Genomic DNA, 21,080 nt, shown 5'->3' on the forward strand with positions numbered 1-21,080 from the left:
AAAAAATATTAACATGTTTTGACAAAAAACATCCTTCCTGCCATTTACATGTCGTTTAGTTAACTCAGGTTATTTAGTTTTATAGTTAATATATATACATTGATGTACTTGAAACTTGATAAAGCATATACCGGTAAACAGCTGATAGCTGACAGAGATTTTTTTTCTCTCTTTCCCTCTCTTTCCCCTCTTTCTCCCTGATATGTTGCCAAAGTAGTATTAGTGAAGTTATGAAGCATGAAAGTCATCCTTTATGACATTATACGTTAGTTATATATGTTACACGGTCTGACAACCATTAATTTTTGTAGTTATAGATAGTATGGTGTTCTTAAACTTGCTAGATACATTTTTGTTAAACAGGAAATCCTTGATGTCATTCATATTAGTCATTAAAGGTCAAATACGTGTACGGTATTGCTTAAACAGTATATGAGATTTTATATAATATAACCAGTAAGTTTTTTCTTGATATCTGAAGAATGCCTGTTTAGTTTTTAACAAAAAAAATCAATTTAATTTGACATTACAAGTCACCATAATGCTGAAACTTTTCTTTATATAATCTTGACAACATAAATACTTCCTCTTTGATTGAAGGTTCTGCACTGAAATGCATTATGTGTATTTAGAATAACTTGACCTGTACAAAATGTGAGAAAATAAATCAATGTGATAAATTATTACGACCAAATAAAAAAAAACAATTATTTGTATTAGTTTTTCAGCCTTAGTTTGAGTCCTGTTTCCTTTGGATCGTTTTCCAATTTGCAGTTATACTGATAATATAACCATTGACTTATCAATCTTTAACACTCGAATCAACTCCTATCATCCAGAAGTTTTACCGCAGCAGTACTTTCAGTACTTTGATTTTTACTACGTTTGACTACAAAGAACGCATGTTTTTACTACGAAAAATAGATGCAGATGTATCGCGAGTTGGGAGTTTAAAACCGCGTCCCTGGAGGATTTTTAGCCCAAAGTTTGAATCTGACCATTAAGACCGTAACAAAAATTCGTTGTGCCTTTATATAAGTGTATATTGTAGGCCAAGCTAACAAGTAAAGCTGGTTTCCCAACGTGTATTGTGTACCTGTACTGTGACCTTTATGGCTTTTAAATTACGTAACTGGTTTTTTTCGGGATTCACAAGAAAATACAACGTAAAAAAAATCTTTTTTTTTTATTTTATTTTTTTATTTTTATTTTCATTCATTCTTTTAATATAGTATAGTACGGTATGTACTACATGGACTTGGTACGAATGCCAATCAACAAAACACACACACAGCTTTGAAACGAATTTTCAACCCATGGTTATATATATTAATAATTCGTTGTACACTTCCTTAGCTCGGGCTAACAGCTACGTACACGCAGGCTACAGTTTCATGGCCGGGATGTGCAGGATCACATTTTTTTTTTTTTTTGAAATCAAATGAATAAAAACTTGAATTAACAAAATCAACGTCGATCTCTGCTGTATGGCTTTTGCTGCATATACACAGTGCTCTATGAAAGAGTGGCCTTTGATTTCCACTTTCAAGACCAGATGTCGACATCTTTTAGTTTAGATGTCGACATCAATAAGTGACAAGTCGGTGTCACACCCGAGCATAAACACATTAATCGCCGAGTTACCGACTGTCTACATAAATATCTTGGATTCATTATGTGGGCATGTACACGTGGTAAGTCGACATATTCTTCTGTTTATGTCGACATATTCCGATATGATGTCGACTTAATGCCTTAACGATGTCGACATTATTAATTCGTAAGTCGGGAAATCGATGGCAGAAATATGCCACCATAAAATTGCAATATTTTCAATTTTTCGGATTAACGGGCCTTCGAACTATTAGGCCTTAGCGGTTCAAGTGACCTTAAAATTAACAGATGACGATTACTGCGTAATAATCAGACGGCACGACCAGACCATTATTACACGATTATCATATAATAAACAAATTATTGAAATTCATAGTTCAGAGAAAAATACTTTGACAACTCTCGGTAAAGAAATTGCTATCAAATTTCTTCATCTAGGTACAAACGCATGCACACAATTATTTTCATTAGCAATCCAATATGGCGAGTGTTATCCATTGTTTGCGCATGTGTAACAGGAAGGCGACAAGTCGACAACTCGACAACACGACAAGTCGACAACACGACAAGGCGACAACACGACAAGTCGACAACTCGACAACACGACAAGTCGACATTTTACCGCGACAACACGAGATTCTGTACGCGCTAATTAGCGTGTTTGAAATGTCGACTTGTCGTGTTGTCGACTTGTCGTCTTGTCGTGTTGTCGACTTGTCGCGGTTCGAAAACGCGACTAGTCGACATTTTAACTGTTAAATCTCGGGTTGTCGCAGTTTGAGACCGCGACAACTCGACAAGGCGACAACACGACAAGGCGACAACACAACAACACGAGATGGCCGTAATCAGTCACCGAATCCTTGTTTGTGTCATATAATAATACTGCTTCAGTATTTACTTTATAGTGGGAACATTGAGGATGAATATAATTTTGTTACTGAATGCAAAATTTTCATAGATGTTTGAATTTAAGAAATATTACATTACAAACAGGTTTAGATATATACAACTAACAAAAACTATTTTTAAACAGATTTATCAAACTCCAACAAAGTACAGTCTGATTAAAGTTATAAGTTCATGGCTAGATGGATTTCATCAGATCCATAAATGCTTTTTATATTGTATCATTCAAATATTCTTGATCTAGACCTCTGAAACATCTACAATAGTATAATGACAGTAGGATATATCGAAACACACACAGTGTATAATTACCTACATCAAATGTAAGTGATTTTCAGATCCCTGAAAACATCGGATTGTACGAGATGTCCTGTACGTATTTCATTCGCATGTGGCGTATTCTTGTTCGCAAGTGCTGCTTGGTGTGTTCGGTATCTCATCGAATATCCTAAATAAGTGTAAGCGTTTATAAATCAATGACATGGATATCCCCTATATCCAAATGTGTCCACTACATGGCTTTTCCACATGAGCATGCTAAAGCTCGAATATAACCTTTACATCACGATTCGGTTTTGAAATAACAAGTAACTTCTATTTTAGGCCCACACTATAATAATTAAACTTAATCATATGTCAAGAGGAAATAATGTGTGTTTTATATAGAGCATCTAGTGGGAACACAGCAAAATCTGCTATACTCCACAAATCTGACACCAACCTCATATCTCTTACAAAACTTCTCAAAAATATAGGAAGCGCTGAGTTGGTTGGATAACTGCACAGGGACCTGGCACGAAAATTTTTAACCAACAGTATACATATATATATATATGATACTAAAAATATCTATATGTACACTGTTGGTTAATTTTTTTTCGTGCCAGGTCCCTGTGGATAACTGCATTCTCGGCAAGCAGGGAAAAAAAACAACCCCTAAATCGTTCAATGCAATTTGTTAATTGAAAAAAAAAATCTCACAGCATGCCTGGGTAACAATATATTATCAGAGAATATTACCAAGACATGTATTATGATAAGATTGTTCCATGTGTATAGATATAAAGCTCAAACAAAGGATAGGAAAATTAACGGTCACAAAAGTTGTAAAACCCGAGGTTTGCCGACGGTTTCACAACATTTTGCGATTCTGAAGGAAGAATATCCCTAACCTTCATATTCACATATGAAAGAGTATTCTTCTCTCATACATTATTGTACATTGTTCCTCGACTTTTTATTGCAATTTTACAATAACGATTTCCTGCCATATTGAAATAAATTCGAAAAAAAACCAAACGAAACGAAAAAAACCCGCAACTGCAAGTCAATTCTCCTTACGTGAAAATTGCGTGATATCCATTCTTTTAAAACAAACCCAGCCTAATTTCCAAAAAAAAAAAATTACTACGGGGAAAATAGTATTTTTTTGACGGTGTGGCGTCATGAGGCTTTATTGCATGTGTAGCTATGCAATACAGCTTCAGGAGACACGCGTTCTCGAGACCAGTCAGTAATTCTTTCTTAAAACAAAACGCGTGCGGCTGTGAAATGGATCAGCTTCCAATTTGGCCAAGGTTAACACTGGCGTTCACCAAGAGTTATATCCAAAATGTATATATGGCATTAATTTGGGTATTGAAAATCCAGAAACAACATTCTCAACTAAAAATTGAACCATAAAAAAATAGAAAATGCTACCCAAGAAAAAACATTAGAAATTCTATTCAACAATTTTTTAATTTTTATGTGTCAAAAAGACAGTAAATTAATCTAAAACTTCATTTTTGGTAGAACGAATATACGTACCCGGCCTACTATACCTTTCGGCCGGGTACGATATGGTGCCTATTTGTCGGTAGTGGAGCGCTGCCTAAAAATCACTCGGACACAATTTTCTATACTTTTTTGTAGGTTTCCAATTATTTTATGCGCATACATGCATTTACATATTATTTTTGTCCAAAACAAACGTAACGACCATTCTTAAAATCTACCGTACCGATCACAAGACGACAAGTTCACAATTTGTAGACTTGCCATATAATTTTAGCGACCGTATATTTATATGTGAAAAAAATGAATTGCTGTGAATTTGTTATTTTATGCGGTTCAATTTTATTGCCTAGTAGGTTAGCGATATAAATATGCATAACACTGTTTTGATATAGTTTGCATAATCATTCATTTGCTCCATAAGCAGTAATAGGCACCAATTGATAAAGATGACATTATTATCTTGTAAAATCCTTTTGAGCTACAATATTATTGGCTGCGGCAAGGACGCCATTGCTCAAAATTCAGAATTTCCCCGTTTAGTTGCAATTAATGGGAGGTAACTCTTACATAGTTTACTTACCCAATCTACCATAGAACCAAAATTAATGATAATTGCAACTTGGGATATTGCTCGTAGTTTTCGATTTTCAGTTGTTCCCCTAATCTGTAGGATTCCCACTATTTTTTTTTACCAGAATTTAAGTCTTTTTCAAGGACAATAAGAGAAACGCAAGTCATGTTACAGTTTTCAAACTTTCAGATACCTTTCACGATCAACAAAAGTGTTTATTTTTATGAGTAATGCAACTTTAATCACGCAGATTTAACCTATTCCAACACAAAACTACATTCATTATGAAAGAAAACAATGACTAAACTTTATTTATATAGGTATTAATGCATACATTTATGTTAAGAGTTTAATCTATTAACAAATAAGCTAGTTACTGATCGGACAGTTAAATTAAAGAAAATAATAAAATTCAAGGGCTTATACAAGGTATTTCAATAAATTACTTGTTTTTCAAAGTTTTCCCTATACTGATATTTTATTTCGGTTTTCTCAACGTTTTCCAGTTTTCGAGGTTGTGCGGAAATCCGGTATCTTGATATACATTTACATTATAATTTAACTGTAGGGAAAACTTATCAAATAAATTTCATCTTTGTAATGCGTCGATAATGAAACATGATGGAAAGTATCTAGATATAAATCGACATGCGTGTTATCAAAACCAATTAAACAAATGGCTAACTAATACCCCAATTCAAAATCATGGCAAGCAAATACATAAAATTAGTTACGTTCATTTTGCCTTTTTATATTTAATTTTTGTACCCATTGCAACCTAACGACTTCGACATCTTAAAAGCTTTAGTCATTTTATTTGTTAATTATCATTAAAGCCCTTACCCAAACCAAAATAGAATATTGCTTGAAAGTTTCGATTTTCAATTGGAAAATGTCCTCCTTTACTCTGTAGACGTCTATATATTTATAGCCTAACTTTATGGAAATTACTTGGGTATAATGAGAAATATTCGAAACAATGTCATGTATACTTTGAAAAGATCCACACCCCAAATTCATATGTTCATTTGATTTTTCTTTATTTCGTAACCATTGCAACCATATGACATCTGTTGTCTTAAAAGCTATAATCATTGTTACGATTATGTTTGCCAATCTATAGTTCCTCTATAGGAATTTAGTTATCAACCACCTTGGTAAAATCATCCTGACCCTTAGCTGTGCCCTCGGTTAGTATTTACTTCTACCAGGGTGGTATAACCCCATATGGACCTCAACCAAGGTCCATAATTAATAGATATATAGGACAAAGAAGACAAACCTATTTTTGCACAGTATGTAGCAGTCTTTAATAGGCAATCGGACGATTTCATCATTTTAGGAATACAGCTAAGTACATCCATTAAACAACCACACAACAGCTGGAATAATTCATAAGAAAACTTAATGTTATTGAGATAGTGATTATAAATGCATCCTTTTTACCTTGGCAATGACACTTCCAAGTCTCAAGTTTTTTTGTCTCCGAGTTCAAACTAAAATATGCACAGAGAATTGTCTCCCTTTGAACACAAGGATCTATAACCTCCACATGAGTTTTGTCTTTTCCCCGCAATTTCAAGTGATTTGTCTTGCAAGTTTTATTTGTTTTTATTTGGGGGGAAAATGCACTGTATCTTGATGTCTCTTGTAAACGGTTCCAATATTTTAAATAGCTTTCACTGAATTTGTTTCTCTCATCATCTGTCACTGAAGCTTACGAATTGTCTGAGAAAACAAAAACACACCCTGTATTTAAAAGTGTCTCTCCACAAACAGGCATCTTAGAACAGGCATTCCTAGCACGAATGTTTGTCAAATGGAAGTCTATTGAATACCAAACACACTCGTCTTCAAATGTTTGATGAAGTTTAATGCACTTGGCAACGTCTTCAGTACCTATCAAGCACGAAGAACAGTCTTTAACACCTTGGGTCAAGTATATCACTCGTAGGTGCATATTTTTGTGGTCCGTAAGTTAAGATTTTGCACGTAGCAACTCGCGAATTTATACGAAAACACATCCATTCACCGAATGTCTATCACATCCATAAATTGTTAAGACTAGTAGATTAATTTCCGTTAAAATAAAAAAGTTCGTTCTTTGGGTTAAAATCAAAGAAAACCAGCACAGTTGACTAGTACTGCAAGACTGAATGATTTCAGCACACATTCACTGTTTCTTATGAAGATTAAAATTCCATGCATATATGCAGAATGTTTCCATGACGATTTGCCTGCAATTCCTGGTTGAAACTGTTGTAGATTTTCAAAATTCTCAGTAGTTAAATGATGACGTAAAACAAGACAATATTATAATAGAAATCACCTTTATGATAAAAAAAAAATTAAAATTGAAGAATTTCGTATGATTTTTATCGCAGAGTATTTGGGATCCTCCGGCGCGATGTCACTACACTATATCGATCCATGACACGTTTAATAAATTGAAAATTTCCTCTCCACACTTGATTAGTTATATATGATTTCAAGTTCTGTGGGGGAGGTCCCAGGCAAGGTCATTTGACCTTTGACCCTCAAATCACTGAGGATCGTCCTGGGACAAAGTCTACTGTCGCTGTTGTGCAGGACGTTGCTGCTGCTGTGACGACGGAGCCTGTTCACCATCAGCCGGATCCTGAAAGAATAAGAAAGCGTCATTATACGTCGTTACAGGATATGCTAAGGCAAAATAAAATTAAATTGGTGTTGTAACTACCTTGTATCCAGTACTGATAACCAGAATTAAATTTTGTAACTGCAGCCTCAGCAAATGATAGGACTATATCGTCTTCAAATATTTTTTTGTAATAACAATCATATTTGTGAACTGCATTCAGTTGGCAGTCACTAGAGCGTGAATTCCAAGGTTTGGCAGTCACTAGAGCGTGAATTCCAAGGTGATAGCAAATCCAATTTAATGTGTTTCATGTTCCAATGACTGCTATCCGAAAGCAGTTCAATGCTTTTATTTTGCTTTTGATAGCAACATCAAAAGATCGTTAAAAGGTTTTGTTCCAATAATCATTATAATACATAAACCTATCATTCTCATTATGTCACTGGAACAACAATGGTGTGAACTTGTAACATAATTCATGCGACTAATAGTAATGCAAACAAAAATTAAAGATGCTCCATCGCCGACATAGCATAAATGATATTCATTATTTGAACAATAATTGGTGTATTATCATGTATATATATATGTCTAATTAACACAAAAAAAATATAAAATAATTTATTTTGCCTTTGGTGCATGCGCAATCAGTACTTCATTCCATATAGGATATAGTGCCACGGAATTTTTTCGGGATGCAATTAATTATTTTTCATATTTTTAACTTGAAGTAAAATTAGAAGCTCATACTTTTCAATGTTGGTAATGGTGTAAAGTAAGTAACTTTTGTAACTGAAGAAAAATACTAAATCGTCTTCTCCTGTTTTTGATAGTGAAAAAATACCATTTGTCGGCGGTGGAGCATCTTTAAAAGTTGATTACTCGGTAATAATAATTGTAGTATCAGAAATTCTATCTCAATATATAAATTGATTATAATGCATAGCCAAAGATGAAGTTAAAACACCAAACAAATGTAAGATAATCTACCTGTATAATCTATGTTAACAGAAAAGGTTAATTTCACTGTTTTTGGTACCCAACGTACGTCGCTATATATACATTAGTGCTAGACAACCACTGCATGGCATTAGGACCCGAATTGTTAATTTTTTTTTTTTGAATTGTTTAGGGAATGATGTGATAAAATGTAATAATGTAAAGCTAATCACTTTTGGGACTACAAAATTATCAAATTAATTTTACAGTATATCTGATATAAAAGAAAACCTACATAAATTCTAATCAAAGTACCTTATTATTACCTGTTATTGGCTATTGCACACATAAATTGTAATTCATTGGGGTTGACAATGCAAAACAAGCGCATCAAAATCTATACAGATTTACATAATATACCATATGTCTGTACATCGATGTATGTAGATACATCATAATGTTGTCACCCCCAGCATACTAGTACTGTCTGTGCTTTTTTTTCTATACAAATGAACCATGACAATGTGAAGTGCAATAGCCAATAATTGATATCATCCAAAACATTGTTCATATACCGTATGGAGTATCACAACATTTTAAGTTTTTAAATGTTAAGATGGAATTTAGTGGCACAAAATGGCATGTTACATCTTATGATTCATTTTAAGAAATAAAATGTTTTCTTGGTTAAACCCAACAACTTCAAAAGTACCAGGAATCATTGAACCCTCAAAATAAATAAAATAATAATATAAATAAAAGGATCAAACAATCTATTTATGCCATCTATAAGTTTAATATTCATGCTAGAACTAGCTTTAATTTGCAGACAATGCAAACAAATCAAAGCTCAGGCATCAAATATATATTCCCCATAGCTTTCATGAAATAGATAGTTAAATAAATGGTTAAATACCATAAAACATAAAACCATTAAACACCAACCCCAGTGGCACTTTGGAAAAGGCTGAAGGAAACAACACAGAGGATAATTAATTACAACCTGGTAATAACTGGACGAAGGGACATAACTCTACCATATTATATGCTGTTCTAGGTTTTATACATGTACTTCCTTTTATTAAATTATTATTATAGAATAAACTAATGTTATATACAATCAGATGCAATGATTAATCTAAAATGCATATCTAAAGTCCTGCATATATTAAAGCTAGCACATATCCCCCCCCAAAATAAAGTATATTCATATATATCTACACAAAATGTACAAGTTTTAGAAATGGTGGTCTTCATATTCTGCATCCATTTGGATGAGAAGGAACCAGAAATTGAAATACTATGCCTAACTTTTTCTTGTTTGAGTCATTTTTATGGAATTATTTTAATGTCGGTACAACATTGGAATTTTTTGTTCGCATTGATTGGGATGGGATATATGAACATTCTGTTATGTAAAAGGTAGGGTCATTGAAGAATGACCTCCCATGAGTATCATGTATGTAATGTGTAGTGTACTTGTATGTGCATGTTTTTAGAGACCGCATAATGTTTGTGCTATGTCTCTTATTAGAACTTTTATTATAGTTGTAAAAACCCACATATAGGCACAAAATAGAATAAAGATCTTGCCACCAACTCACCAATGTTATTAACAGTATATATATCTGTACCAACAACTTTCATTTTATTTCTAATTGCATAAATGTATCAAAACTTCAAGAACTATATACATATATATTAATACGGAATTGTATGGAACTGAAGAATGAATTCTATCATATATAATTGCAATTACAAGGTGCATTTATATCTACGGTATACATATATATGGTTTGCAAGATTTATTTCACTTGTATATGTAGGCATGCAGCATAACGCTATGCAGGATAATTATATTTAACATGTTTTGTGTTATATTAACATATTTGTGTCCATTTCATGAAAACTATGATTTGTGTTTTTGTACATTTGGTTATTTGTTGTTTCTCGTTCAAACAATGTGTTCACCTCGGAAGTAGGTCACCGAATTGGAGCACATGCTGAAATTATACAGCCGTTTTCTGTCAGTGCCGAATACTTCTTTGTTTGTTTAATTAATTAACGTCCTAGCTATTAACAGCTATACAGCAAAAATATGTGGTAGCTATGCATTTTCCAACAAACACCAATGTTGGTTGCAGGTTAAATGTATAGATATTGTTACTTACAACATAAAAGGTTAGCCATGTTATTTTGCTCCACTATAAAATGCTCTACAATATGCTCCAATTCAAAATCTAAACGTACAACTCCTCGTTCAGGGTCACGTCATGATCAGCATGACTGACCCCTTTGGTTAGAATCTCAGAATGTACATATAAGACGTTTATATTTCGAGATTCTATAGCTACCACACCTAAGATTTTGTGTAAAGTGACAGTTACACGCCGATTGGCTTACCATAGCCTAGGGGTCATGCTTGAATTGGGAGCTGCTAGATCTTATTTGGAGAATATATATTGTATGTACAGCATTGTAGTGAAGCGGAATTACAAGACTACTTTTAAATAGATTGGCACATATATACTGGTGAAGTCATTCATCTTTGTGTTATACTTCCGAGATTCTATATAGCTACCACACTGAAGATTTTGTAAGTGACACTCTGATTGGCTCACCATAGGGGTCATGCTAAGGTGACCCTGAATTGGGAGTTGTTAATCTTTTATTGGAGCATATATATATCGTACAGAATTGTAGTGGAGCAGACTAATCTTAAATAGATTGGCTCATATATATACATGTACGTGTCTTGTGCTGATCAACATACAGGGGTTTCATTATCTTTCAGGAGAGGCGGTACGATTCCAATTTCAGGGGGTACTTTTCTATACCATCTGTATGCTATCTAATGTGATTTAGCCCAAATCAGGCGGTACCGCAGCCAGGTTCAACCGGCAAAAAGTACCGGGTACCGCCTGATATTGAAACCCCTGAACATATATACTTGTTTATAATTAAGATCTAGATCTTGAAAGGAATAAATATTTCCAAACCCAATATATTTATTTAATTTTGGATTATACATGTGCATGTATGTAGGCTGTAGCTAGATTTATAACCGTTTTTTTTTTACTGGATGCAGTTATATAACTATAAGACAGACCTTTTAAACATTCTAAAAAGTTCATGGTATTTCTCGACATAATTCTAATACTACTAGGTTATCTCCCCCTAGTTTGAACTTTGGCTAGTTCAAAAAGACGAAAGTTATCAAGCTAAATATTTTAGTGATAATTTTTAAATTCTAGAGAGAGGTGACAATTCTAAAATATAGACTCTTGCTTAACTAACTTTAAAATCAAACTTCCTTAATTTACTGCTGATGTTTCTAAAACTAATATAATGATTAAAGCTAAATATTATGTGTAACATTGATCAGGAAATATTTTAAACTAGAGACATGTACAAGAAGAAAGAAAGAGAGCTCGAGTGAGCTCGAGATAGACAGAGAGAGGAAGGAATTTTTGAAGGAAAGGTCTTCAATGAAAATGACGAAATTATATACGTGTAAAATTACAATCTTAAAGAAACAAATACAATATATGCAGTATTGATCCCCAGACATCTGAAGTCCATGAGCAAATATCATTAATTTTTTTAATAAACTATTTCCTCATTTTAGGTAAAAACCCCGGCCCTTATTGCCAAAACATATACATGGCAATAGTAAAAGCCAGATGGAATATGATAAACCAATTTCATAACAGACCTATTGAACAAGTATACGTACTAGATATACGACTGGCATTCATTGGTATACCATTTGGCATTTGGCCATTATAGCTATACTACGTATTATAGCTATAGCCAAATAGCTATATAAAGGACATCATAAACCGATTACAGATCTATTGAATTTGATATATGGGACTGGCATTAGTAATAGCCATATATATATATCATAAATCAATTTCATAACAGATTGAATTAGATACGGGGCTGGAACTTAAAAACACAACATTAGTTGTATAGCCAGATACTATGGGACATCATAAAACAATTTCATGACAGATTAATTAATATGGAATTAGCTGATATAGCGGGACTGGAACTTCAAATCACCTCTTCCTCTTGGCGTTTCTCATAGTGACCAAAGTCATCGAATATGGAAGTGGTGTGACGGTAGGAGTGTATCAGCTTCAACACTTGCTTTCCCTTCTCGGGCGGCACTTCCTGTGTGTCTCGCGAGTTCGTGACAGGCTTGTTTTCATTGTTCTCCAGACGAATGTGCCTGAGTTGGCTGTTGGGAACGTCCTTCACATAAATCCACTTGACCTCAAACTGACCCTTCCACTTGTCTTGAGCCCAAACCCCCGCACTACGATTGTAGTCCAGTGTTGACATCATCTGTGCCATTCCACAGAAATGTCCACTACCGTTAACACTGTAGAACAGGTAGATGGGCCCTTTCGATTCACGTTCCTTGTATGCACTGTCCAGTCTCTTGTTACCGTGCTCCGTACTACACCAAATGCTGTATTTGATAGAGCGGTGAATATCGTCCTCCGAGTAGCTCTTGATGACAAAGAACCTAGCCCCGCGAGGGTTCATATTGAAATCCTTAGGGTTGTACTGGTTAGCAGAGCGCAGTTTTTCTAACACTGGATGAGCGGTCGCCCCCTGTTGGGGGTTCGGAATAGAAGCTAGTCCGGACGTTCCCGTGCCTGAAGATTGATTCGAATTGCCAGAATTGTTGTTATTATTGTAATTGTTCATGCCAGACCTACGTGGTACGTTCCACGTACGTCCTTGTCCGTTGCCTTGCTTGTTCCCTCCGTTGTTGCGGGTGTCCCAGGTTCCAATGTCCATATTTTGTTTGTTGTTGGGGTTCATTGGCGCTCTCGGAATAGTCCGATGTTTCAGTTGGGGCTGAGGACGAGCGGGCTGACTGGCGATGGCAGCCCACGATGCCTTTTTAGGAGCTTGTGATGTCACGGGCACGTGTTGAACCGGTCCCGCAGACACTGGTGCTCCTCCCATGTCCCCCTGAATATGCCCTTGGTCATTCACAGCCACACCATGAGCGTCCACTTGTTTATCACTGATATTCATGCCTTTTAGTCCCTGTTCAACCCCCGCCATGTTGGGATCGCGTTCAAACTCACCACCGTTCATTGTGTAGGGATCTGCTGGAATCATGTTTTCTGTACGGTAGTAATCGTCCGGATAGCCCCTAGCGTCTTTCCTCGTCTGCCCGGTGGCGTTACCCCAATAATCACTTCCCGAATAATCAGTCCACCCAAACTGAGGGTATCCGAATCCTGCACTACTGAACATTCCGTTATAATCGTAACCTCCGATTGAAAACATCGTAGCATCACCTCCATTGGACCAGGCTCCACCCTGATCACTTAGTCCTTGTCCCAGTTGATACGGGAAAGAAATTGAAGGATTATAATAACTTGGCATGAAGGTATCGGAAACTCCGGGGCTCGACATTGGTCCGGCACTATACCCAGGCTGTAAAAGAAAACAATTCACAGTAAGGAAACAATATCTCAAAACTTTTAAATGACTTTTCATCACATCAGGCATTTGTACATTTGGCCAAATAAAATAGTTAATACACATTTCTGATATTAAATGCACTATTAATGAGCATGTTTTTTAGACTGGAAATTAAGACATTGAATTGTTGAACCCTACATTTAGACCATGAGTTAGATTCCTAGAGATTTGTTTTGCGAGAGAAATAATATTTTTGATTGTTAACTTCAATAATTTGTTTTTGCTTGATGATAGACTGATCGATCATTGTAAAGTAGGTTACTAGAAACTCATATAATATGCCATGTAATATTTCACCTTTATTTCTTCAAAACAATTTTAACAATTAAAATGAATGAAGTATTTGTACAATACATTCAGAATTTTTTTATGCAATACTTGGAGCCAAATATTTAATATGGGCTCTACTTCTAATGGCAAAGCCTTAAAATTTTCCCAATACAAACCATATATATTTGCCAAATGTAAAGTATCTTAAAAATTATCCAAACAATATTTGATTTTCATCACCTTTTTCCCCAGTATGATTTGGGGCCTCATTTCCAATGGCATTATCCCCCATAGCCTCTCATTCTCTCAATTTGGAGAATATATGTAATGGAAGTTGAGGGGAAAATAATAGAGGCTTTGCAATTGGGAATGGGGCTGTATTTTGGCCCCAAATCATACTGCTCTTTTCCCATTAATGAAATAATGCCCCGATATTATTGTTAATATTATGGTTTTCACTTTTACCTGGTGGGCAGCTGGCTGCTGGAGGTAGGGGTCAAACTCTTCTTCCTTCACAGTCTCTTTTACAGCTCCATTTGCCACTACAACCATACAAACTTGACATTTATCTCATGCCTTTGAAAACTAAAAATTAGGTATTGATTCAGGACATCCAGTTGACCCTAGACTTTTTAGCAGATTCAGAGGTCAAAAACCATCATTTCATAGAAATATGAGTTAAATCATATGACAAATAGAAATGTGCTTCACACCCATGAATCAAATCTGATTTTTTGAGAGTCAAACATGTACTCTCAAGGGTCTAGAGGATGCCCTGTGATTATTTGATTAAAGTATTGTAAAACTCACCGAAAGTGAAACCTATTGGATCATCTGATAAATGTCAATTTGAGTTTTGACTTTGAGATATCAAAAAGACGTTGACAAATCACATACACACTGTAAAATTAGGCCCACCTGAGACCGTGACATGATTTTATAACAGGTTTTGCGCTGCATGCTCCCTGATTGGGGTCGGTTACAGATAAAATGGGGTCCCTCTGTACATTTTGATTAGACTTGCAGCAAAACAAATATAAATTATGCAATACTGTCAAATGTTGATATTAATCAATTATAATGAACACAATGACATTGAACCTAGCAGTTTGCAGTTATTTCTAAACTTTAAATATCACTGTAACAATTTGTTTCAGTTAAGCCTACTTATATTTTATATCGTAATTCCCATGTATTCACTTTCTCTTTCAAAAGCACATCGACAAGTCAGAATTACATGTCCTGTTGGGGATTAGTCATAACACATAACACCCCTTCGATTTTCTTTATTTTTGAACATTGCATTATACAAGGATTGTGAAAACCGAAACGCATACAAAATATGACGGATCAGTTTTTGATGAGACAATTATCATAACAGTGAACTTATTTCCTGGTAACATTAGTCAAACGTATTTGACACGTATGCATGCAATGTGCAGACTTGCTGAAATGGCTTGGGTCGTGGACCTGTTGATCGAGAGTACACACGAGGCTTACGATTCTAGGTCAGTTAGTTATTTACCTTGATTTGGCTGTCCCTTTGTCCTCTGTTTACCAGCAGAGCACATGAAAATAAACAAAACAAATGCAGTTTAGTTAACAGAAACACATAATGACATAAATACAAGGAAATCGAACAAACAATTTGCATGCAACCATCTTGAATACGTAGGAAATGGCGCATGGCTTCGTGGCTTTCCCCACCTGATCGATGCTAGCCGACATCACACTAATTCTGTTCTCCTAGATGTCTCTCACAAAGAAACAATTAGTCTATTAAAGTCTTAAAAGTTTGAGGTTTAACAATATTTTTCACTCCACTATATCTAGTCCTGCTGTGTTCGTAAATTCCAACGAAATTCCCCGAAAAATGTTTCCTTTCCCCACAACAATGGCGGCGGCTTTACATGTGCCTCGTTCCCGCGTCCATTCACGTGACATATGTGCTGACGTCACATAGCGGATAAGGCAGGTGATCGAGTTCAACGGACTCGACTCGTAAACATGTTTGATGTTAGCTATTTATTTTTTTCGCCAAAACTTAAAAAGTTGAAACGTTATAATATTATAATCACCGAAAATTAGCAAAAATTTAATATCAATTATAATTATTGTCATCCGCACATAATATTCTTCTTTTCATGAGCCATGAACTGCTTAATTTAGTTATTTGTGAATAATTTAATTTGACATGCATGAACTTGTTCTAAACACAAACTATCTTTGTATTTAAAATCAATTTATTGTATTTGGTTCGTAAAATAACTTAGTGATATACATAGACGGGTAACAAAAAGACAAAACGAATATGTTTCTATATTATACATGTAATAAATATCAAAGAAACACAATTTAACAAAGCATGACAATTTATTGACTCGTGCCCTATCCGGGCCTCGAACTCACGATCTACGGCACCCAATCATACATGCGCCTTCTACCGCTGTGCCACACCCACATCCCCAAAAAAGGATGTTTCTATGAAGAAGTGATAGTCGGTTCGATATGCTGACATGATCACTATGGAAATTGTCAAATTAAATCTTTGGATCAACAACACATAGTGAATATGATACAGTGTGTTTAGTAAATATTAAATATCATTTATCCTGCAACTGTTCCACATACTGACCGATAACTACTGCCGGATAAACTTGTGCTTTATCCGTCAATACGAAATGCTTTATCCGTTAATACGATCACGTGAATTTGTTCCATATCTGACGGAACTTTTTCTAACTTGACCCAAAACTTGAACCTTCCAGTGAATGAAACGTCATTCAGTCCCGCTAAAACGTGACGTCACATTCACCGAAATGACGTCATTTTACGATATCGAAAATCTCGTATGGCGGTGTCGTCGTTTTCTTGGCTCATGGCAAAGGTATGTATTGTTAAAGCGAATAGTCGGGCAAGTGACTGTAAAATCGGTAAAAATGGTATTAATATATCCGGTATAATTTCTTATGAATTAGAAAAATAAAACTTTCCGTCAAAATCGCTGTACATGCGAAGAAAATAATAATATCTATGGGAATCCTAAAAGTCCTCCCGGACGGCTAAGAGTGCAGTTCAATCTTAACGCATGCGCAACACCCACCACTCTCCTTAGTAAACAAAACATGGCTACCGTAGTTTTGAACCAAAATGTTTCCGCCAAAACAACCAACTGACTCACCTAAAATGCGAAAGGAAAGGCAATGGAGCAGCGACAATCCCAACAACTGACTCGGTAAACATTACGACGCATGGAGAGTGTTAATACAACTTGTTATAGTGAAGAGAACAGTTCAAACGAGCACGCGGCTCCGGACCGCTACTGTACGTACCTAGGCCTACTACGTACCCGGTACTCCCTGCTCAGCTGATTGTGAGTGAGTCTTCGTATTTTGATCATTATGTAAATAGTCCCTAGCAGTATTTTTTCATAAATGAGTGGTCACATATGGTCACATGTTTCATACCTGTTCCCCAATCGCGTAAAACGTAACCTTGGGGTAAATAGCGGTTCTTTAGTGGGGCCTCTTTAGGGGTAATGAATGCCCTGTATGCTACCGGTCAATTCATACAGTTCTGATGTATATATTTATAGATTTTTAATTTGTAAATTTTTGTTCTGTACATGTTCTGGTAGTGTTATACACATACATTGTATATAGGATTTACATTGTAGGTTAATTGGTAAAATTGTATTGTATATGTTCTGATATACACATATACATATGTACATGTAGGTTTTAGCTTGTTCTTTAGATATATTTGGAGGACACATACAATATTATTTCTGGTCATAATAATAAATAGTGTTTGTATATTTATTACAACTGTACCTGGTTCATGTGTATATGACAAACTTTACAGAGTTGAAATGTACTGCAGCCATGTATCATTTATAATTATTCTGAATTTTTGTTGGAACTATAGATAATGAATTTTGTATCTTTTTTGAAACAATATTTGATTCTATCAAATGCATCAGTGGCACATTCACAACTTATAAAATGTTTTCTCTAAAATAAAAAAAAAACATGTAGAATGAACCTACATTTATTCATTTATATATATTTGAAATTGATCATTTCAATTTTTGTCATATTCAACAGATATAAAAAATTGCTGGTTCTTTTTTTCAGGCACCATGCATGCATAGTGACATGAATACAGAAAGTTCATCCCTTGGACCTGTATACAAGTGTATGTATACATATACATACAATTAGCATCATATGAAGACTGAAGAATGTTGATTTGAGTGCTCTTGAAAGTAAACTTTTCCAATATGGACCTAGAAGATCATGAACAGAACATTTAAACAGTATTAATTTATTAAATGTTCCTTTCAACTGTAATCATTAAATAAAATTATGATGCAATACTTTTTCATTGTTTAACTTTGTAGAAATATTTGTTTATATTAGTCCTCTATATCCAGTGATTATAATTCTTGCATACATATGCCTGCCCATTTGTTTGTCAGGGCTTGTGAGATAGATAGCTTTTCAATTACTTTTAAAATATAAGGATTTTTTTTTACATATAGCAATATAGATAACATTGTCTTAGGATTTCTAAATTCTACTTTACAAGAGAGTAGACTCAACATATAAATAAAACCATAAAACTAGCAAGTTATCTGAAATGTTAAAAATCTTTTTGTCTGAACCAAATTTCACATTTATTGTCTATGTGTAACTTGTACATAGACCATTTATGTATTAATACTGTAGTAACAGTGATTACAAACACATAGACTAAAATGTAGTATGTAGTACTATGTACATCTGTCTTTGATTTGAGTTCTAAACAAAAAAGTGGTACCTATTGGGAAGTTGTGACTTGGGCGGAGGGTGAAATACAGAAGAAATAGCTACACATGGAAAAAAGAAAGATATACAGTACCATATGGATTCAAAGTTGCTCCAAAATCAATGAGACTAAATAACCAAAAAAAAGCCATGTAAACCCCAAATATGCAATGACCAGATCAATGATAAAGCACCCTTCCACTTCCAGTTATCTGTAGCTATTTCTTCTATATTTCAACCCCCCACTCAAGTTACAACTTCCCAACCTCATGATTCTTCTGTCTTTTAGCCCCCCCACCCCCACCCCCCAACACACACATACCTGATTGATTGTCATGTTATTTCAGGTTCCTATTCAGGTATTATTCCTAAAAACCAAAAAGGGTATACACACTGTGTACTCTCAAAGGAGGGAAACCACTTCATTCAAAAATGGAATTTACAATTTCATCTTAATTTTGAAATTTTCAATTTTATTATTAATTACTGGACTATTAAAACAGTATAGAACCCCTCGCACTGGTGGATATAAAACTCTGAATTTCCTCGTTTTTGGGTAGTTTTAACCAACAACTCTGAGTTTTTCAGGGTGTCACCATTATATTCAGAGTGGTGAGGTTATATTCAGTGTGTTCAGGTTATATTCAGAATTGTAACCGAAAACTCAGTTTGTTACATTATATTCAGAGTGAAGACCGAAAACTCAGCGTGTTACATTATATTCAGAGTGAAGACCGAACACTCAGCGTGTTACATTATATTCAGAGTGAAGACCGAAAACTCAGCGTGTTACATTATATTCCGAGCGAAGACCGAAAACTCAGCGTGTTATATTATATTCAGAGTGAAGACCGAAAACTCAGCGTGTTACATTATATTCAGAGTGAAGACCGAAAACTCAGCGTGTTACATTATATTCAGAGTGAAGACCGAAAACTCAGCGTGTTACATTATATTCAGAATGAAGACCGAAAACTCAGCGTGTTATATTATATTCAGAGTGAAGACCGAAATCTCAGTGTGTTACATTATATTCAGAGTGAAGACCGAAAACTCAGATTGTAAGATTAAATTCAGCGTGTCAGATTAAACTCAGCATGTTCGGTTATATTCAGTGTGAAAATCGTAAACTCGGCGTGTCCGATTATATTCAGCGTGTTCCGTTAAATTCAGAGTTGTCGGGTTAAACTCAGCGTGTCCGATTATATTCAGCGTGTTCTGTTAAATTCAGAGTTGTCCGGTTAAACTCAGAGTGTCCAATTATATTCAGCGTGTTCTTTTAAATTCAGAGTTTTGTGTCAATCAAACTTGCGCAGAGCGGGGACCCCGGGTCAGTCCTACCTAGCCACGGGGGGCATCACACCTCGTATGCTACTGCTCAGCTGAGCTGTCAATCACCGGCCCGGTACAGGCACTGTTCCTCAGAAAAGATAGCGTGAGGTCAAAGAATGTTTACATCCGGGTACACGCACGTACGAAATATAGCTGCTAAACAATAGATGATTCTTTTAGTTAATTTTATAGTGGTGGTATAATTTTCAGCAACGGATCTAATGTTGGTGATATCAGTCTAATGTTATAGAGACGGTCAAATGAAGCGACCGAGTCAGAGTCAAATATTGAAGGATCACGTGTAGACTCTATTACTAGATCTCGACGAGACGAACAACTATGTGTAAGACAAATAATTCAATGGACTCCAAATTCCCTTATCCCGCGCCTTAAAGTTTCTCTACTAATTTGAATTTTGACACCATTTTCGAAAAACATCACTGATTACCCATGTCCAGTCTTAAATATATATTGACCGTCCGAATTATGACGACCTTATCTAAACTTACCATCACTAGTCTTTTTCATCGTGACATGTCTAAAACTATAGCCAGGACTAAATAAAATTGTCCGTGGTCAATAACTAATTTGTTATGACTTACGTATTCATAAAACCGGTCTTGTGTACGTATAGTGTATCGTCTCTAATTTAGCTAACGACCGCTATATAGCTTTACCAATATACTTCCAGGAATTCATGTTTAAAGCTGACAATGCAAGTTAA

General features: G+C 35.1%; 1 protein-coding gene and 1 long non-coding RNA gene across 2 annotated transcripts; one reads left to right on the forward strand and one right to left on the reverse strand.

Annotated features, from left to right (window-relative positions):
- Positions 1-6,158: 6,158 nt before the first annotated feature.
- LOC138309413 (YTH domain-containing family protein 2-like) lies at positions 6,159-16,152 on the reverse strand. Its single transcript, XM_069250602.1, has 5 exons — positions 15,924-16,152; positions 15,742-15,766; positions 14,682-14,758; positions 12,501-13,898; positions 6,159-7,511 (listed from the first exon to the last, which is right to left on the reverse strand). Exons 1-5 carry the CDS (start codon positions 15,942-15,944, stop codon positions 7,443-7,445), a joined length of 1,590 nt encoding a protein of 529 aa, XP_069106703.1. The 5' UTR covers positions 15,945-16,152; the 3' UTR covers positions 6,159-7,442.
- Positions 16,153-17,113: 961 nt separating this feature from the next.
- Positions 17,114-18,592, forward strand: LOC138309267 (uncharacterized). Its single transcript, XR_011206230.1, has 2 exons — positions 17,114-17,589; positions 18,353-18,592. It is a non-coding gene; the product is annotated as an uncharacterized lncRNA (long non-coding RNA).
- The last annotated feature ends 2,488 nt before the right edge of the window (positions 18,593-21,080 follow it).

This window comes from Argopecten irradians, chromosome 15 (assembly GCF_041381155.1).
Source record: "Argopecten irradians isolate NY chromosome 15, Ai_NY, whole genome shotgun sequence".
In the NCBI taxonomy this organism is placed as follows: Eukaryota; Metazoa; Mollusca; class Bivalvia; order Pectinida; family Pectinidae; genus Argopecten; species Argopecten irradians.

Coding starts and splice junctions, on each gene's coding strand:
- LOC138309413 (XM_069250602.1), bottom strand. CDS start 15,944: ATGTCGGCTAGCATCGATCAG. Junction 14,759..15,741: donor AAAGGGACAGCCAAATCAAG/GTAAATAACTAA, acceptor GTATGGTTGTAG/TGGCAAATGGAGCTGTAAAA. Junction 13,899..14,681: donor AGCAGCCAGCTGCCCACCAG/GTAAAAGTGAAA, acceptor TTTCTTTTACAG/CCTGGGTATAGTGCCGGACC.